We start from the raw sequence: 20,852 nt of genomic DNA, 5'->3' as shown, positions 1-20,852 counted from the left end.
ACCTATAGACTCCCAAGGTAACTCATCTGAGTTGAAATATGGTTTGTATTATGACAAAAGCATGGTAAAATCAGATTTTTAAGTAAAATTGATGAAAATTTTAATAAAGTTTTAGTGATGTTTTAGATAGACCCTGGAGCATTAATAATCTAATGGTAAAGCCTGTTTTGTTTATTTTTCATTAGTCCTTAGAAATTGGTGTAAATTTGTTCTGGGGAAAGAAAAGTTCTCTAAATTATTCTCATTCTGTGGCCCTAGCTGAGTAGGCTCTCCAGGGCTATCAAAAGACGCCAAGGGAGGTAGCTGGGTTCAGGCTCTGTGTTAATCCCCTACCAGCTCTATGACCTTGGGAAAAGCACTGGCCCTGTCCCTAGGCTTAATCTCACAAAAGAGGAGGTGATTGTGCCTGCCTGGGCTGACAGCATGCAGTTCCACGTTTCTCTGTTGCCCTGAGCTTTCTAATTCCCAGGCTGGTTTGTCTCCGGGTCTGATTGCTCGCTCCTCCCCCAGCACCCAGCACAGGAGAGGCACCTTCGTGGTTCCTTTTCTGCTTGCTCCTCAGAGCCTATAGACTTCCCTGATCCCATTGCATTGTTCTGGAAATATAGAGGATTCCCTTTTCCTCCCAACGGATCTTCTTGGATGATTTGTCTTTCTCTTAAGGGATGTGCCCTAGATTGAGTAGAGTTGGGAAGGACATTTTAAGTCTTGAGAGTAAGTCTGATGGTGGATTCCTGAAGAGGAATAAAGGGGGAAGTGCTGGAGAAAACAGTCACTGATACCTAGAGGTCTCGCCTTTGCATCTAAGCTGTTACTGCCATCTAGGGTGGAAAGACAGTAATACTAAAGCATTTGGATGGTGAGAGACTGTGTGAGGAAAAGGAAGAAATGAAAGAAAATATGTTTTACCAGATGGTAAAGGTGCTGCTGAATATCCAAAGATGAGTTTTACCTGTGCTTTGAAGTTCTCATCCTGAGGTGGAGAGGAAATAGAGTTCCAAATATTTGATGCCATACAATACGTTTATTCACTGGGAGGTACCTTTGAAGGGTAGAAGACAAAATATCCAGCAACAGCCTTGCTTTACCACAAACTGGCTTTCACTTCCAATGAGCAGTGTACCTTCTTTGGGCTCACCTTTCTCCCATCTAAAATGAGGGATAATTGGCTTTTAGATCAGAGGCCTTCAGATTGTTTTTGACCGTGAAGAACAGTAAAAAACACATTTTACATCATAATCCACAATACTCACTTACACAACTAAGGCAGAAGTTTTGCAAAACAATACTTACAGACAATGTACTCAGTCATTATCTGTTCTGTTTCAGTTTTTTGGAATGCTGGTTGTGACCCATTTAAATCGATTTTCCAGTTCTCTAAGAGGCTGCAACTCACAGTTTGAAAAACACCATATTAGGTGTTTACAGTCTCGCAGAGATCTGGTTGTTTACAGTCCTCAAATATGCTTCCTGTGGTCCTCTGTCTATGGAAAGGAGAGTTGAACTGAGAGCATAAAACAGAGAAGATTCAGGGCATGGGAGTGGCCTTACACATGGTTACAGTGCATGGGGATGCAAGGCTTCAGCTGCAGGTCACAGCAGAAGCCCCAGTAAATCATGGTCATATATTACTCTCTTTTAATGCTATAAATGTTGTATACTTTAGATGGAAGAAGATCCAAAAGATACAGAAATAAAAAAGATTGTAAGAGAGTACTATGAACAAGTCAAAATGGACAGATTCCTAGAAACACACCGTACTAAGATTGACTCATGAAGAAACAGAAAATCTGAATAGATCTGTAAGTAGTAAGGAGATTGAATCAATATTCAAAAACCTCACAACAAAGAAAATAACCTAGACCAGATGCCTTCATTGTGAATTCTACCAAACATTTAAAGAAGAATTAATCCAATCCTTCTCAAACTCTTCCAAAAAATTTGAAGAGGGAACACTTTCTAACTCATTCTGTGAGGCTAGCATTTCCCACAACCCAGACAAAGACACAACAGTAAAAGAAAACCAGTATCCCTTTGAATAGTGATATAAAAATCCTCAACAAAATACTTCAAACCAAATTCGGTAGTATACTAAAAGGATTATACACTATGACCAAATGAGGTTTATTTCTCTCATGCAAGGATGGTTCTACATATGAAAATCAATCTACTATTCATTAATGTTCATAAAAACTAAATGATAATCTCATTGATACAGAGAAAGAATTTGAAATTATTCAGTACTTTTTCATGATTAAAAACATTCAAGAATCCAGAATAGAAGGAAACTACCTCAACATAATAAAAGGCCATTTATGAAAAGCCCATAGCTAACACACGCAGTGGTGAAGGACTGAAAACTTTTCCTCTAAGATCAGGAACAAGACAAGGATGCATGCTTTTACCATTTCTATTTCAACATAGTATTTATTGGAAGTTTTGGCCAGAGCAACTTGGCAAGAAGAAGAAATAAAAGGCATTCCAATTAGAAAGGAAAAATTAAAATTATCTCTGTTCAGAGATGACATGATCTTATATATAGAAAACCGTAAAGATTCCAACAAACAAACAAAAACCTGCTGGAACTAATAAACAGATTGATCAAAGTTGCAGGATACAAAAATCAGTTGCATTTTTTACACTAACAGTGAACAATCTGAAAAGAAAATTAAGAAATCAGTTCAATTTACAAGTAGCATCAAAAAGAAGAAAATACTTAGGAAGAAACTTAACCGAGGAGGTGAAAGATGTATACACTGAAAACTATATGACGTTGCTGAAAGAATTTAGACACAAATAAATGGAAAGACATTTATGTTCATGGATTGGAAGACTTGATAGTCTAAAATGTCAATACTACCCAATGCAATCTACAGATTCAGTGTAATTACTGTGAAAATCCCAATTATGGTTTTTTGCAGAAAAAGAAAAGTCCATCCTAAAATGCATATGCCATCTCCAGGGAGATAGTGGCCCCCACTGTAGCCAAAATAATATTGAAGAGGAATAACAAAGTTGGAAGTCTCATACTTCTTGATTTCAACACTTACTACAAAGCTACAGTAACAGAACAGTGTGGTGCTGGCATAAAGGCAGACATAGAGTCCAATGGAATAGAATAGGGAGCCGAGAAATAAACTCTCACCTATATGGTCAAGTGATTTTTGACAAGGATGCCAAGACCATTTAAGGAGAAAGGACAGTGTTTGCAAAAATGGTGTTGGGAAAACTGGATGTCCACATGCAAAATAATGGCATTGAACCATATCATCTAATACCATATACAAAAAATTAACTCAGCATGGTCCAAAAACCTAAACGTAAGAGCTAAAGTTATAAAACTCTTAAAGAAAACAATGGGGAAAAACTTCATAAACTTGAGCTTGGCAATGATTTTTTGGATATGACACCAAAAGCACAGGCAACAAAAGAAAAAAATAGATAAATAGAATTCAGAAATTAAAAAGATGTCCAGAGAGTGAAAAGGCAACTCCCAAAATGGGAGAAAATATTTGCAAATCATATATCTGATAAGGGATTAATAGCCAGAATATATTAAGAACTCCTACAATTCAACAACAAAATACTAGACAACCAAATTTTTTTTTTAAAGATTTTATTTATTTATTTGACAGAGAGAGACACAGCAAGAGAGGGAACACAAGCAGGGGGAGTGGGAGAGGGAGAAGCAGGCTTCCTGCCGAGTAGGGAGCCCGATGCAGGGCTCAATCCCAGCACCCAGGGATCATGACCCGAGCCGAAGGCAGATGCTTAATGACTGAGCCACCCAGGTGCCCCTAGACAACCCAAGTTAAAAATAGGCAAAGGACTTGAATAGACATTTCTCCAGAGAAGATACACAAATGGCCAATAAGCACATGAGAAAAGCTCAGTATCACTAATTGTGATGGTTAATTTTATGTGTCGACTTAACTGGGCTAAGCAATGCTAAGATAAGTAATAGACCATTATTTTTGGATGTATCTATGAGAGTAATTCTGGAAGAAATGAACATCTGACTCAGCTGACTGAGAAAAGAAAATCTGCCCTCCCCAGTGTGAGCTGGCATCATACAATCCTTGGAGGGCTTGAATAGAACAAAAAGGTGGAGGAAGGGTAGATTTTCTCTCTTTCTTCTTGAGCTGGGGGGTACATCTTCTGCCCTTGGATATCAGAACTCATGGTTCTCGGGCCTTTGGACACCAACACTCATATTTGTGCACCCTCCCCTGACCCGCAGCTTCTCAGGCCATCAGACTCAGACTGGAATTATACCACGAGCTTTCCTTGTTCTCCATCTTGCATATGGAAGAGACTTCTCTGTCCCTATAACCATATAAGCCAATTCCTATAATATCCTATTATATATATATCCTATTATATATATAATAGGATATACATTAAATTAAATTATATGTATTAAATATATATGTATATTGTGTGTATGTGTGTGTGTATATATAGTTATATATATATATAGTTATATAGTTATATAGTTATATAACAATATTCCCTATTGGTTTTGTTTCTCTGGAAAACCTTGACTTAATACACTAATCATACACAAATCAAAACCAAAATGAGACACCACAACACACCCATTAGGATGGCTGTTATCCTACTGGGTATTTACCCCAAAGATACAAAAGTAGGAATCCAAAAGGGTACATGCACCCCGATGTTTATAGTAGCAATGTCCACAATAGCCAAACTGTGGAAAGAGCCAAGATGTCCATCGACAGATGAATGGATAAAGAAGATGTGGTATATATATACAATGGAATATTATGCAGCCATCAAAAGGAAGGAGATCTTGCCATTTGCAATGACATGGATGGAACTGGAGGGTATTATGTTGAGCGAAATAAGTCAAACAGAGAAAGACATGTATCATATGACCTCACTGATATGAGGAATTCTTAATTGCAGGAAACAAACTGAGGGTTGCTGGAGTGGGGGGTGGGGTGGGAGGGGTGGGGTGACTGGGTGATAGACACTGGGGAGGGTATGTGCTCTGGTAAGCACTGTGAATTGTGCAAGACTGTTGAATCTCAGATCTGTGCCTCTGAAACAAATAATGCAATATATGTTAAGAAAAAAAAAAGAAGAAGAAGAAGAAGGTAGCAGGAGGGGAAGAATGAAGGGGGGGAAATCGGAGGGGGAGACGAACCATGAGAGACAATGGACTCTGAAAAACAAACTGAGGGTTCCAGAGGGGAGGGGGGTGGGAGGATGGGTTAGCCTGGTGATGGGTATTGAGGAGGGCACATTCTGTATGGAGCACTGGGTGTTATGCACAAACAATGAATCATGGAACACTACATCTAAAACTAATGATGTAATGCATGGGGATTACATAAGAATAATAAAAAAAAAAAGGATGGCTGTTATCAGGAAAACCCAGGAAATAACGAATGTTGGTGAAGATGTGAAGAAATTGGAACCCTGTGCATTGCTGATGGGAATGTAAAATGGTACTGCTGCTAGGAAAACAGTATGGTTGGTTCCTCAAAAAATTAACCATAGAATTACCATATGATCCAGCAATTCCACTTGTGGTTTTAGACCCAAAATAATTAAAAGCAAAAATTCAAAGTTATTTATAAACCCCTGTTTATAGCAGCTTTATTCACAATAGCCAAAAGGTGGAAACAACCAAAATATGCATCAATGGATGAATGAATAAACAAAAAGTGACATATATCTACAATGGAAATTAGCCTTAAAAAGGAAGGGAATACTGACACATACTACAACATTGGTGAACCTTAAAGATATTATGCTAAGTGAAAACAGGATACAATATTGTATCTGTCCACAAAAGGACAAATGTTGTATGATTCCAGTTATAAGAGGTACCTAGAATAGTCAAATTCATAGAGACAGAGAGTAGAATGATGGTTGCCAACAGGTCGGTGGGGCAAGGAATGGGAAGTTAGTGGTTAATGAGGCCGGCATTTCGATTTGAGAAGATGGAAAGGTTCTGGGAGATGGATGGTTGTGATAGTTGCACAACAATATAAATGTACTTAATGCCATAGAACATACTTTTAAATGATTAAGATGGCAAATTTCGTGTTATATACATTTTGCCACAAGAAGACAAGTTGGTTTTGATTTCTCACTCACCACCCACCCCCTAAAATGTACCAGATGGTCAGATTTAAAGGGAAAAAATGCAGTCACTGTGTTCCAGGTCTGCAAATAACACATCTTGATTGTTGGCATCATAAAGACAATCATTTGGAAGATAGGTGATCATTTTTGTCTTTAATGCAGATGTTTTAGCGTCAAGCAGGTTCGACTTAACAGGAAATTTTTCTGTCAGTTTCACTGTTCATTGACAATTGGGAAGGAGGAAAATACAAAGCGACTTCTCAAGTATAGAAGAGTCTGAAAATACCTGTCTTCAAGCCTGCAAGATTAAGAGCTGTCCTGTGGCCCTTTTCCCATAAGGCGTAGATTCAGTAGCACCTCTTGATGACCAGCCAGCACCCCCAGGGCGGTCCAAGGGGTTCAGGGTGCTTTTCTGTGGATCTGGGCTGATAGGCACTGCCATGAGGGAAGCCTCTCTCTTGGCATGTTTCCGCAGTCCAGGCTCTGCCCACAGCCTTGCAGATTCAGAAGAAATATATCACCCGACTCAGAGATGGTCAAACATGAGTGAGTGCTCCACAGTGACTGCATTAGCAGAAGAATGACAAATGGCGAAGGACTCATTTACAGGAAAGATTTCATTTTAGCAAGTAAAAGAAGATCTAAGAGATAAGCTCTTGTGATAAGCTCTTATTCTGTTTACTGCCTCCCTGCTTTCACCTCATGACATCAGAAGGAGTGGTGCACGGCCTAGGCAGCCTGGGCTGATGTCTGTACTTACCGGTGGTCCCCTCAGTGGACGGCTACTGTCAGCTAAGCGAATGACCGAAGAGCGCAGAGAGTCATCATGCAGCAGTGGGCCTTTCTTCTATGTAGCACCTGGGGTCTTGCTGGAACCCAGTGGTGGGAAGTTGTGGAGAAGACCTTGCTGTGAGGGGTCTCATGGGTAAGGCCCCTTGTAGGAATCAGCTCCCGACCTTATGAGAAAGGTTCTGAAGAAATCGGAGGTAAATGCAACTTTGCTTAAGCCTTTCTGACGCTTCCAGTCTTTCCACTCAAAATGCCACCTTTGGTGACAAATGGTCACTACACTTTCGGTGAGCAAAGTCTAACGTACAGAGATGTGGAATCCCTATGCTGTACACCTGAAACGCAGGTAACATTGTGTGTCAGCTAGACTCAGAAACAGTTTTTTTGAAAAAGGCAAAATGCCACCTTTAAAATAGTCTTGTAAATAAACAAATAAGGAAATTTCAATGACTTTGTTATTTTAAAAGCGTAACTGAAAATTGTCCCCACTTTAGTTGTGTAAAACAGCAGGTAGCCATTATGTATAATGTTAAGAGCTACCATTTACTGAATACATATGTGCAAGGCATGGACTAAGGAATTTACATACATTGCTATAATTGAGGCTCACAACAAGCTCTTTTACAAATAAGGAAACTGAGGCGTGAAGAAACTAAACAAGCTTGCCTGAAGTCACAGATTGAAGAGTGGCAGGGCCAGGATTCTGGCCAAGTGCTTTCCCGACTCAAGAGTTCACTTGCCCTTACAGATCCGCCTCTGTGTCAAGAGCTGTGTCGTCCATCCGGGTGGTATTAAGTTGTCATCAGATAATCAGTCATTACCTTTCTTGTTACAGAGCCTTTGTTCCAGGCAGAAAGCTAAAGAGTAAGAAACATACATGCAAGGCCGGGCACATACAGAGAGGGACCCAACTGAATGCCTTTCTCGTAAGCATCCTAGATCAGGTGTGACAGTCCCCCATGTGTTGTCCTCAGTTTTAATGTGTGTCTCAAGTAACTGGGACTAATAATAGATACAACATGAGCGACTTGAGAATAATATACCTTAAAAAAAATGAACTAGAATTGATTCAAAGTGATCCTTAGAGTGATGTCACGACAAATCACATTCCATGCTTTCTTGAGTAGAACAAGGGGGAGGGGGGAGTGACAGCTTAACCTCGGGGGGGTTGTCCAGACTCCCTGTTTCCCCCAACCCCCCATCCCATGGGGAGGTGTGGCACAGGGGCTATTTGGTTATGCACAGCATCTCACGTGTTGGGATCAAGACCTCTTGTCAGGAAGTGTTCAGTAGATATATGATGAAGTAATGAACGAATGCTTCCCTTCCTTTTGGTGGGTATTCTAACAAGGAAACAGCTGTAAGGGAAGGAATTTGTTTAAGCCTGCATAAAAATATTAGCAAAATTTTATTCCTATTGCTCAAATTTCTATGAACTATTTTAAGTATTATCTTAATTCACAGCTTCTTCCAAGTATAATACCATGTAATAATATAAGCATTAGCCAGGAACAATGGAGACTTCTCTGTTGAGATAAAAATTGCTTCCATAATGAGGATCCAGAAATATTGCCATTTGAGTAAATCCCAGCTGTAGGATGAGCCCCTTCTCCCTGAAAATGTCACCACTAGTGTTTGGAGAAGAAGAAACAGGGGTCTAGGCAAGAGGGCCCATGTCTTTGAGTTCAGCTAGCCACAGCTTTCTGAAAAGATAGTACAGGCCCCTTGGAGGACACTGGTCATGGGGTCAGATCATAGTCCAAGGACTTCACCTCACCTGGGGGGCAAGAATCATCAGGCTTCACCAGCAATGTGCGAGTTGGTGCTCCTGAGGACAGTCTGGTGATGGGCGGCATGGGACAGCCCCCAGGGTGTGGCCACTGCAGCTTATGGCATGAGGGCCTGAGTGAGGCAGGTCCCCTAACCATCAAATCGGCTGGGAGCCAGCCTTTCTAGAATTCTGGCCATCTTCTGGGTCTCAGTTCTCCATGTACCAGCACAGAACTAGAATGATAGCTTTTCTGGGCTGCTGACCCTAACTGTTCTCACCATGGCATCTTGTAGATCTTATAGTTTTCATGGTCTCCTGTGTACTGTGTGGGTGAAAGCCCTAAAAAATAAGTGTCCTGTAAAAATGAATGAATCAGGGGGCAGGGAGTTGTTAGTGGATGGTTAAATAAGCCATGTCGTTGTTAAAATATTAATGATGGAGGGGCACCTGGGTGGCTCAGTCGATTGGGCATCTGCCTTCGGCTCAGGTCGTGATCCCGGGGTCCTGGGATGGAACCCTGTGCGGGCTTCTTGCTCAGTGGGGAGCCTGCTTCTCCCCCTGCCTGTGCTCTCTCTCTCTGACAAATAAATAAATAAAATCTTTAAAAATAAATAAATAAATAAATAAATAAATAAATAAATAAATAAATAAAATATTCATCATGGCAATGAGGGAGGTAGAGTGGGGCGAGGGGGCATGGTAAGAGGATGAGCCCCAGTGGCAGAGGAATATGAAGTTCCGGGAGAAGCTGATGAGCTCCCGTGCAAACAGCTTGGTGCTGGGATTCCATCGGAATCCAGGAGGCCCCCGTAACTGGGTACTGGAGCTCCTGGGAGGTGCAGTGGCGTGGATCCATCCCCACCAGGATGGCCCTGCAAGGAGGGGGGTGGGAGGGAGTGGCCCAGGGAGCCCGCAGCGAGAGCAGACGTGCCCCAGGCGGGGTCTGAGGACCTCCTCACATTTTACCAAACGCAGAGCTGGAGGCACCGCCGAGCTTGGGGCCACGTGGCACATACCAGGAAGGGAGGGTGGTGCCGAAGGCAGGAGAGTGGCCCCAGCGGTGCTTGGAGGAGGCCCGGTGAGAGGTCAAAAAGCACCAAGTGGAACTGGCGACAGAAGGCGGGTATGACTTCGGTGAATGGAGGCTCAAGACCACAAGGCGTGGTCTCTTCCAGGCAGTGTCCCAGTTTGGCTCATTTCTAGGGAAGTAAAACCATTGAGGATGGCTATTTCCGTTTTCAGAAAATGTGCGAGCCCCTACTTCTGGGTCACCTCGCGTGGTGCTGTTATTTCTGGCCCTTAGGCGGCTCACTCTGCATCAGCCTCCTGCTCTGGCTGTCGCCTGGTGCCAGTCCCCAGGGTCAGAGGGGTGGCCAGTGTGTGCAGGCGCAGGAGTGTCCCCAAGCTCACGTGACGGACACGAAGAGCTGCTGGGGCAGAATTACAAGTCAGAGAGCTATGCAAGGCTTCGTTTTCACGCTGTTTTCAATCTGAGAGTGGCGCAATCACCCAGAGGCATACTGATTGTTTCCCTTTGACCCCGAGGAAGCTGCGCCAGCTCCGTGCAGCTCTGGGCCTGGTGGCTGCCTGTGGGTGCAGGGCAGCTGCTTGATTAGATTCGACTTGGGGCCGTCTGTCACCTGTCACCATGCCGGAGCCAAAACGGCCCATTACATGATTTCATAGTCAGACCCTAAGCCCCAACTTCCTCTAAGTGCAGCTGGGCCTGTTCATATTTTTGCCCCTGATTCCATGATGTCCTGCGGGTATCTTAGGAACAGGTTGTATGTACCGGACAAGCGCACTGTTTAGCTGTGAAGGGAGTGTTTGTATTAGAATTCTGGCCTACAAAAGGGAGCAAGACAGGGTTGGCCTTCGCGTCCAAAGACGTAGGGGTATTTTACCTGGCAGGCTGACTCGTGGGCGTTCTTAGACTTCAGGAGGCTCAGTGATGGCACAAAGTCATGTATGCATATTCCTAGGAATCCAAAAAAACAGGCATCTCTCCCCACCACCACCACCACCACCAACCCAGCTGTCCTTACTCTCTTTCTTAGAGTAACAGGCCTTAAGCTAATACATAGCCCAACAGACGCTGGCAATAGCCAACAATTTGGGTTCAAAAGGGAGGACATATTGAAATGCCTTGTAAACAAATTTACAGAGTTAGAAATGACCCTTAATCACGTCTACTGTTTGCTCGTCACCTTGTGGGTCTGGTCAAACATTTTTGAAAAAGGTATTAAACAACTAGATGTCCAGTTACATGTGCCTTATGAATATATAGACTCAAGAATAAACTCACTACAAGACACTCGAAGGGCGTTTGGGCTCTTGGAAACTCAGTTTGGGGTCTGAAAGCCAACCAGCGTGGCTAGCTAGTGTTTTCCTTCTAGTACTGGTGTTGCTTAGGTCCAAGCTGGTTGCAGTTCAGAAGGGTGTTGTCTGGCGCTCCGCCCCATGCTGCTAGCACCCATTGTGTGGGCAGGCCTCCGAATAAGAGCTTGGATTCACCCAGACCCACGCAGATCCAGGTGGTGATTGAATGCAGTTTTGAATGCAGTTTTGAGGCCATTTTGAATGCATTGCAAGCACACAGGTGTATAGTTCGGAAGATACTTGATTTCAGATCTATTTCAAATCCATTATGGCTGAGACCAAAACCTCCTACCTTTTCCTTGTGGTCACGATTCTCTGTTTGGATGTTAGGTGTGAAAAAGGACCAGTTCTTTGTCACTCCATGTTTTAAACAGGTCTGCTTCTGTCAAAGAGGAATGTGATCCCTTGATTCTGGGTGCTGTTGTATGAAACTAATGATTTTCTTGTGATGTTTCTTGTCCTCCCACTGCCAGGAAGGGCGCCTGTGGCCTTCAGGCAGCTCCGGGCCTCGGCCAGGGGCCTCAGAGGTAAGGAGTTGGGCAGGGGTGGGGGGTGGGCCGCTGGAGGTAGCTGCTGCACCCATGTCAGGGGAGGGAGGAGGGGAAAAAACACTGCAGCAAAACTGGTGGAAAGGCTAAGTGTATTACAGCATAGATTAAGAAATAATGCATTTCCCTTAAGGTGTATGCTGTAACTTTGGGTTAAAAAGGTGGGGAGGAGTTTTGCCCTGGAATGTCCTAGAGATGATTCCTGCTTGTCTGAAGCTCCTTACAGAAACCAGGTTGAGAATCACTGATCTTTACATGGTCCCATAAGCTGCTAATAATGAGGCTTGGCAGATGTGGGCATAGTTTATAAATACATCTCCAAGTTTAATAATATGATTTTTTTAAATAACATAATTTTTGCCTATAAGTTAAAAATATGGTGTGAGAGAGGTTAGTGGAGATATATATCTTTAGATCTGTATATATCTCTTTCCTCTAGAAGAAATTTGGATGGTGGAATAGGTGAGAGGATTATGTAAGAAGAATAGTACTTGGATTCATTTTGGGAAAACAAATCTGTAATTATATTTACTTTGGAGTACAAAATATTTTTCATGTCAGTTACTAAAAATAACTACAGGAAACTTTTATCCAGAATGAAACAACTGGATAAGCCTAGAACCTAGAAGGAAAAAGAACTCACTTTTTCTGTATTTTCTTAAGTAATTGATAGATCAACGTGCTCCTGTAAATAATTCATAAATTGACCCAGTGCCTTGTACCTACCCCAAGTACCATTGTGTGCAATTAAACTTACATTTACAATGAAAACTCTGAGGGCCCCCCTACTCTTCTGAATCATAGGTGAGAGAGCAGGCAGCATGGTCCTTCCGCTCCAGGTGAAGGGGTGGGGGCCCAGAACTGTCACCAGGTGGTCAGGACTGCAGCGCCCCCCGAACAGCGTTCTTCCACCCCACCCCTGTTTACTGAACTCTGGAAATTGCTGTTGTATTCTACTGGAACCAGCAGAAAATGTATACATAGTGTGCACCGCAACTCCCATTAAACCAGTTAACCACAGTCTCCACTGTTGAACCATCCGAGATTACCTGTAGTTTGGCAAGATGAGTGGTGTAAGTCACAGGGAATAAGAAAACGACTTTTTTTTTCCCCCCTGAAATAGACTTTTCCTGTTGTTTCCTGTTTTGAGGACTGTTTGAGGGCGCTTGGGTGGCTCAGTCATTAAGCGTCTGCCTTCAGCTCTGCCTTCAGCCCCGCATGGGGCTCCCTGCTCGGCAGAAAGCCCGCTTCTCCCTCTCCCACTCCCCCTGCTTGTGTTCCCTCTCTCGCTGTGTATCTCTCTCCGTCAAATAAATAAAATCTTAAAAAAAAAAAAAAAAAGTCTCCAAACTGCTGAGGACACAGACCAGGCATGAACTTTCTTGATACCATCACATTCGTGGTCCTTGTGTCGCGGATGTCTTCAACCCTCTCCTCCTTCCCTTGCAGATCATGTATGCCCCGAGGTCCAGGGACAGGTTTACCGCCCCATCCTTTATCCAGAGGGACCGGTTCAGCCGTTTCCAGCCCACCTACCCCTACGTGCAGCACGAGATCGACCTTCCTCCCACCATCTCCCTGTCTGACGGGGAGGAGCCGCCTCCTTACCAGGGGCCCTGCGCCCTGCAGCTCAGGGACCCTGAACAGCAGAGGGAACTCAACCGAGAATCTGTGCGGGCCCCGCCCAACCGAACCATATTCGACAGCGATTTGATAGACATTTCCGTGTGCAGTGGGGGCCCATGTCCGCCGAGCAGCAACTCGGGCATAAGTGCCAGCACCCGCAGCAGTAACGGGAGGATGGAGGGGCCGCCCCCGACGTACAGCGAGGTGATGGGCCACTACCCGGGCGCCTCCTTCTTCCATCACCAGCACAGCAGCGCGCACCGGGCGAGCAGACTGCCGTTTCAGCAGGACAGCTCGGGGGGCACAGTGCTGCCCCTCCAGGGCAAAGACAGGAAGCCCGGCAACCTCGTCTGACCCGCCCACGTGCACAGGAGGAGGAAGACGCCGAGCCGGGAGGAGGGCCGCGCCGCCTCCGCACCTCCGGCACGGTGGTGGTCCGTCTCACCTGCTACAACGAAGTAAAACCAAATGTGCAAACGTGGTCTTTGTTTCTGATTCCTTTCAGGGGAATTGCATGCAGACTAGACTGAAATAATACAAACTTCCATCCGGTCTGACCGCGAACAGTGTTTATCTGGGGACGGGCGTCAGGACGGGGTGGGGGTGGGGGCTGGTTTTGGCAAAGGGCGGGCTTGGGAACACAGAGAAAGGGATGCTTGGAAGAGATCATGAAATAAAACCCACAGAGGTATTTGATTTATTTAATTATGAAAGGAGACTTTTCAGAGAAAGAGGCCAGAATGGCCCGTTTTATAACTAATTGATAAAGAAGGATGCATTATTATATATTATCATGGGGAAGTATCGGCCAGTTTGCTTTTTCTCCCAAGGTGTGGAACTTTTATTTTGTTTTAAAAACATGATTCAAAATTCCTGTTTTGTGTGCCAAGGTATAAAGTGAAGAAGTTAGATGAATGCAAGGAGTTAATTTGTGTTGTGATGATGTGTTTTTAAAAAGTTGCACTATCTAAATGTTTATATATGAGGGGACTGTTCCATGTGAAGTTCTGTATGTTGTCTTCTCACCTGTGGATTATTATTAGGCTCGAGGAATACCTGGAGTGTTCCCCATAATCACGCGAGAAAAGATGTTTGGGGATGTAGCCTCACATACACCAACTTACCTAAATCTGGAAGCCATTCCTGTTGCAGGAGTTTGCTTCACATAGCAGTGCGCCACTGAAGTATTTGGAGACTTTGGATGGAAGATAGGAAATACTAAATCCCAGCATTTCTGACTTGTTGAGTTACTCTGCTAGTCTTAGGCTGCATATTTGATTAACTTTGACCCCAACACATGCATTTATGTACCCGGTATCATGCAGTGCTGCCCATCCTCCCGCGGTGCAGTTTCTTCAGTAATTTAGAGGTTTTTTTTCCACTGTAGCATGAAATATACTCAGATACATACATTATTTTATGCAATAAATTGTTTAAAATGCAAGGTGGTTATTTTTAATACTGTTGAACTATGTGACTTCTCAGTGTATTCCCCGTTTTCTCTCTCCTTTTATAGCTAGGTAGTTCAGTTCAGGCCTGGATGGCTGGTCAGGGCTCTGGAGGCTCTCCGCCGTGGCCCTCGAGGCGGCCTACCTGGCCACGGTGTGCAAGGCTTCTTCATGCACAGGAGGCCCCTGGAGCGGATGAGAGCACGCCGAAGTGCCCCGCACCGGAACAAGCCCTTGCACGTCACTGCCCATGGCGCTGCGCTCTTGGAGGGATGCGGTGCTCAGAGCCCACCCCAGCTCCGGGGGGAGTGTCCTCGGCTCCCCAGACGGTTACCCAACAGTGCAGGGCAGGGAGCGACTGGAAGCGCACAGGATAAAAAGCACAACACGTAGTTCAATGCAACTAGAAGGCCAATTTTAAATATTGCTAGTCTTCGCTTTACTACTCCTGATATTTCCGAGCGTTTGCTCTTCTGTAGAATAGATAACTTCCTCACGTGGAAGCCAGCATCTGGCCCGTGTGACAGCCGTAGCCTGTGGGTTTGGCCGGCACCAGGCCTCGGGAGGGCTTGTCCCCTTTGGTCTCTGCATGTAAAACAGTGAATTTGGAATGATGGCTCAGTGACTCTGATCTCTGCAGTTTTCCTGCCGAATCGGCACACGTGTGTTCCTGTCTGTCTGTGGGTCTCTGGGGTGGTTTCTCAGGGAGGTGACTTGGTGCTGTGGGCTCAGAGCTGGAGAATGTCCTGTCCACTGCTCCTTTCTGCTACTTCTCTTGGTCAGGAGGTGGCTGGGTTTTGTTTTGTTTGGAGGCTCAGAATCTCCATTGCACTCATCCGTTTCACACAGTAACCTCCACAGAACTAGTCACTCTTCAGAGAGAGAGAGAAAAGGTGGGGCAGAAGCTGCCACTCAGGCCTCAGAGCCTGTTTGGAGGCTTGTGTTCCGGGGGCTGCCTTGGGGATTCCAAGACCGGGCAGATCCCTGGGAGCCCAGACTCAGACCCAGAGACTGCCTCTCCCGTGCCCCAGGCCCTCCCACAGCTCCGCTCGCTGCCTGGGTCACAGGCCTGCACTTAAGCAAGCTGGGCATCCCCTTGGCATGAAGCCTCACGTGGCCCCGCAGGGGAATGTTAGCACCTGACCCAGTCAGGACCCCCCACGGGTGGGGGCTCAGGGTGGGCTAGGTGTCCTGTCAGATGCAAAAGGAGAAGGTTAGTCATCATTCCAAACCTCACCTGCAATTTTGGTAAAGTGGTGAACCCGCTTTATATAGCTCTTGCTCAAAACGGTTTCACAGTCCTTTTCCTACCTGCTACCGGAATGAGCTACGGTCGGAAACTGGTAAATTCCCTAGTCACTTGGCAAGTTCATGAATGTTTTGCAGATGTCCACAATAATTGGCAAAGCAATTATTTAATTCAAATAACTTTAATCGTCCTTCAAAGGAGTTCCTCCCATTCGGCCACCCTAGAGAATTGCCCTTGGAGTTAAATAGTTATTTCAAGACACAGACCTATCAAACCATGACTTGATGGTCTTTGAGGCTGGACCTCTGCGATGAATTAGTTTGAAAGCTAAGGTCATGAATTGAATTAATAGTCAATTCCCTTCGACATGGGGAAAAGGTGATTTAGATCCGTGGCTTCCTGGAAGGTGTGGCTGCCCTGTTCACACCACATTACTGGCCGGGTGAGGGACAAGAGGTGATGTGAGGAGGCAGCTTGTACGGGGGCCCAATGTTCAAGAAGCCCACGTGCTTAGGAGACCCTAGGGTCTGGCTTGGGAACCTGTGATGTAGGCAATCCGTGGTAGGTTTATTATTTCAGTAGAGAGTTAGGATAAAGGATTGCATTGTTCAAAGGAGCAGTGGGTGGGAACTGGTGCTCCCGGGCATCCGGCTGCCATCCCCGGACTTCCAGAAGTAGGAAACCCAAGGCATGTTGAATCCTGTTTCTAGGAACACAGTCTTCAGGGGTGTATTTGCTTTTTCAGGAGGTCTGTGTTCTTCAGTTGCCAAAGCAGTCCTTAGTACAAATGAGATTTTGCTAAACAAACTGTATAATTAAGTAAACATTGCTCCATTCTTTGTGTCCCTGACCAAAAGTTAGTGTTAAGGAGTTTGACAAGCATGCCTTCTGTCCTTTCCCGCTGCATAGGCACATGGACACACAGCCCACAAGAAATTTCAAGATAGCTGAAGAGAGTATTTAAAACTTGCAAAGACTTGTCCTGAAGAGGACTTCACGTGTATCTGCTGATTTTAGCTCAAACTCTTTGGGGAGGACAGGGGCTGGGAGGCCTTCAGAAACACTGGCATAGGAATGTCATGCACAGATGAGCACGCCTCGGGCTTCTGAACATCTTCATTTGATCTTCTTCACCTTTAGTCTACTTTCGTAAGAATGAGAAGGGCTCAAATGGCACGCACTGCTAGAAAGCTGCACTGACCTGGAAGAATCCGGTCAAATCACAGCCTTCCCTCAGAAGCAGAGTTGCCCCCCTTGACAGGGCCCTCCTGCACCATCTGTCCAGTTGCTTTTCTGACTAGGGGGTGCCTGTAGAAGGGTCCTGATGGGGTCCTCTGGGGCAGGGCTGGGGGCCTCCCCCAGCCCTGTGCTCCCTGCCTGCAGCCTCCATCTGGTGTTGGCTGTGCCGGGGCTCCTGTGTGAGGTTCGCTATGTAAAGCGGCACCGTTAACTGCATGTTGTCTCGTATGCCGTTCATTTCTCTTCAGATTTCCAAAGCTCAGCAGTGTGCAAAGGGGGTGAGGGGGAGGGAAATTGGGAAGGACACTTGGTTTTTAACTTTGCGGTTTTGTCTGTGGCTAAAACAAGACATATGCCCATGCTTGGCACCAAGCCTTTGTATGGTGACACGCCCCCCCAAGGCCACCTCCCCTCTCTGCCAGGGCCCCCAATCCTAGCTGAAGGGTCCGACACGGGCTCCGTTCTGCTGACGCTCACCCAGATTACTTGGCCTTTGTGAACCTAAATGAAATGACATGATTGGGTGACGGGCTGGCAGGTCTCCCCTCCTCAGTGGGAGCCACACGGTATCCACCAGTGCCCACCAAAGTCACAGATGAAGAAACCGCTTTGGCCCCAGACCACAAAAGCTAGTCTCAGCAGCTTTGCAGCTCCCTTGACTGGCACCAGCTGCCAAGGCCAGCCAGGGGACCTTGCAAAATACTCCTGCCTCGCCATACCCTGCATTCTTCAGGACCCAAGATTTCAGCCGAGGTTATTTTACCACCCGAAGTACTGTGTCTTTTGCATAGCTCGAGTTTGTGATTCACTGCCAGGCTTAGACGGTTGTTTGCGGCGGCGGCTTTCCAGGCCATCAGGACGCTGGGGTGTGTGAGTCAGAATGCCTTGCCAAGAAAGCGCGGCCTTCCTCTGATCCTCTTTCCTTCCTCGGCCTGTGCTTGTTTGTGTGCAGTGTGGTGGGGGTGCCAACGCCCTACCCGCATGTTGCGTCGCCCGTGGCGTTCCAAAGAGCTCTGCATGCCGGGGGCTCCTGCTGACTTCAGCAGGCCCAGGAACTGAGCCCCCCACCACCACACTCTGCCCCCACCTTTGTTGTGCCTCACTTACAATGGTGCTTTTTCAGTTGTCTGTCTTCTCTTATGTTTTTATTTGTAAGGTGCTGTATATAACTTGAATATATTATGCACATATCCTACCCAATGGGTAGAACAAAAGATTGTTAATACTGTAATATAATGTATAGATACTGATTTTAACAGAAATGGCATAGAATTTGTGAATGCCTATGTGCTTTGTCCTCTTTTGTAAGGAAATTTGCAAATGGATGCATACAGATAAAAATCTATGTAGTTTATTTTCCTATTAAATATCAATATTATAACACAAGGGAAAGAAGTCTGAACAAGCAAGCCACTGTTTATGACCAGCATATGTATAGCAATTGAGAGTTGCATCTTTGCTGTGAAAACCCTTTATTAAAAAAAATAATTTAAAAAGAATCCCACAGCTTTTTGGTTGCCACTAGATGCTTCTCATTTTCATCTCTTTAGTAAGGCTCAGTTGGACCAGTGATAGAGTCAGAAAAAAAAAAAAGTTTTTTTCACCTTTGCTTTATGAAAAGATATCTCATGTTGTAGAATAGTGGAGATGTCAGGCCCCAGGGAGAAGCACGTACTTTCTTAAAATTGCAGAAATTATGTCCAAGTTCAGTAAATTGGCCAGCAGCAGAGGACTTTGTTCCGTACAGAGGCGTTGGCAGCCGTCTGTGTCCCTAGTCTCTCTGTGCCTTTTTCTTTGACAAACTGAAGCTGTGGAGCCAATGAACGAATGCGTGTGTAGGGCAAGAGTATCTCAGGAAAAACAAATCCACTTAGGAGAAGACCCCACTCTTAGAAAAACTGTTTTGTTTTGGGTTATCATTCACAGAGAATTAGCTATCAGCCAGTCAAGTGAAGAATCTTCTATCCGTTCCTGTTGGTGTGTCGTGGTGATCTTGACAAGCTAGGTTTTGCCAGCAGTTAGGGACGACGTTTTCAGTCGCATGCTCTGTCACACCTCTTACGCAGCATCTATCCGTTCAGCTCAGTGTTGTGTCCGTTGTGACCTCTGCATTTATCTTCAAATATCCTAATACTAAAAAAGGAAAAAGCCTTTCACGTGTTTACCAAAACCGCGGTTGAATCATGGGTGTGTGCCTCCTTTCCAGTGTTGTCCTTAAAGGCAGTCAGGGAAATTTTGCCCATCTGATCCATATTTCCACTCTATCTGTCACCAGAAGATATTAATTCTAATAAAACCCATGTTTTTTATTTGCTCTGTGGCATATGTTCTGATTTTGAAAATCACGAGAGAATCATGCCCTTATCCTCCAGAAAGCAGACTATTACAGATTCTCCTTACATTGAGAAGACCTCTACAATGCAACTCTTGTTGCTGAAGGATGAAAAGTCAGCCCTTCTCGCACTGTCTGTTCTGAAAGGGCATGACAAGATAGCTATCTCCTGGGGGCTCTGTCCCGTCCAGCCCCCGTCTGCTTCCCTTGTGAACTGCAGGGGCTCCTTGTGTTTCTGGTTTGACATTAGGAGCCAAGGCCCTCTGCTGTCAGGAGCAACACTCCCACCCTCCCGGTTCCTTCTCTTGGGAGAACTGTTGAGCATGAGTGTCATCAGAGAATGTTCTAGACTCAGAGGTACTAAAGTGTGTTACCACACCATTGCTTCCTTTCTACAGAACTAACTGAGGCTTATACTTTACTCTTAATGGTACTGGTTCATCTTAATGTGCTTGTTGGTATCTTGCTATTTTTCATTTCATGGCTTTCAAAGATCACATTTTGTAATTGACTTTGTCTAGTGGAAAGCTATTTTTAAATGTGTACAACACTATTCATAGCATTGAGTTCATTTAATTTTTATTATAAAGCAGCCAACTAAAAAAGTACAACCGTATTCAAACTTTTCAGTAGTTCATGTGAGCTCTGATAACCAGAGTCATTAAAGTCTGTAACAGCCCTTTGTGCTTACTTTTCAACATAATTCCAAGTTATATACAGAGAAATATTTCCAACTGTTGTGTATCTGCCTCTTTTAACTGAGCAATGGTGATGTAGTTCTTAGACCTAAGGTCTGTAATTGCAATACTTTTAAAGAAAGATGTTGCTCTAAGTGCTGTTTGTTAGTTATGAAATCAGCTTTTTCTGCTTGTTCTTAATGCTGTGGTCAAACCATAGCACAAAATCATTAAAAATAATCAGTGATATACATGTGTGTCCTGTTTTTCTTTTTTGCAATCTTTCAAAAACAAAGCACATATGTGTGTGGGGGGGGTGGAACTACATGCGTTTTAAAATCCAGTCTCAAAGAAACACTATTTTTATGGTTTCCCAGCTAACCTTTCCTCAAGCCCAGGTTCTACATAGAAATGTTCAGGGATTGCCCACAGATCTCATCATGGGAGGAGCCATTGAGAATGGCTTCACCTGAGCTGAGGTGCCCAAGGGCTGTGTAGCTGTCTCCCAGTTTCGGGATGGCTGTCACAGAGAAACAGAAATCAGCTAAGCCCAAAACACGAACAAGATTTCTAGCAATGGGTCCACAATAGCCAAACTCTGGAAGGAGCCAAGATGCCCTTCAACAGATGAATGGATAAAGAAGATGTGGTTCATATGTACAATGGAATATTACTCA

General features: G+C 44.7%; 1 protein-coding gene across 13 annotated transcripts in view; it reads left to right on the top strand.

The window, feature by feature from the left end:
- The window catches only part of LDLRAD4 (low density lipoprotein receptor class A domain containing 4), a 432,267-nt gene extending 412,164 nt beyond the window's left edge, over nucleotides 1-20,103 (top strand). For 12 of the 13 annotated variants that reach the window (XM_035013827.1, XM_035013825.1, XM_035013819.1 and 9 more), the window contains 2 exons: nucleotides 11,530-11,583; nucleotides 13,054-20,103. In XM_035013827.1, the coding sequence (XP_034869718.1) occupies nucleotides 11,530-11,583; nucleotides 13,054-13,584 (585 nt within the window). In that variant the 3' untranslated portion in view covers nucleotides 13,585-20,103. The remainder of the gene's footprint in view (nucleotides 1-11,529; nucleotides 11,584-13,053) is intronic. The other variant, XM_035013818.1, reaches the window with a different exon arrangement.
- The last annotated feature ends 749 nt before the right edge of the window (nucleotides 20,104-20,852 follow it).

The sequence above is a fragment of the Mirounga leonina genome, unplaced genomic scaffold (assembly GCF_011800145.1).
Source record: "Mirounga leonina isolate KUSES-001 unplaced genomic scaffold, KU_Mleo_1.0 Mir_167, whole genome shotgun sequence".
Lineage (NCBI taxonomy): Eukaryota > Metazoa > Chordata > Mammalia > Carnivora > Phocidae > Mirounga > Mirounga leonina.
The sequence above is the reverse complement of the archived record's forward strand: the minus strand, read 5'-3'. Positions and strand labels throughout refer to the sequence as shown.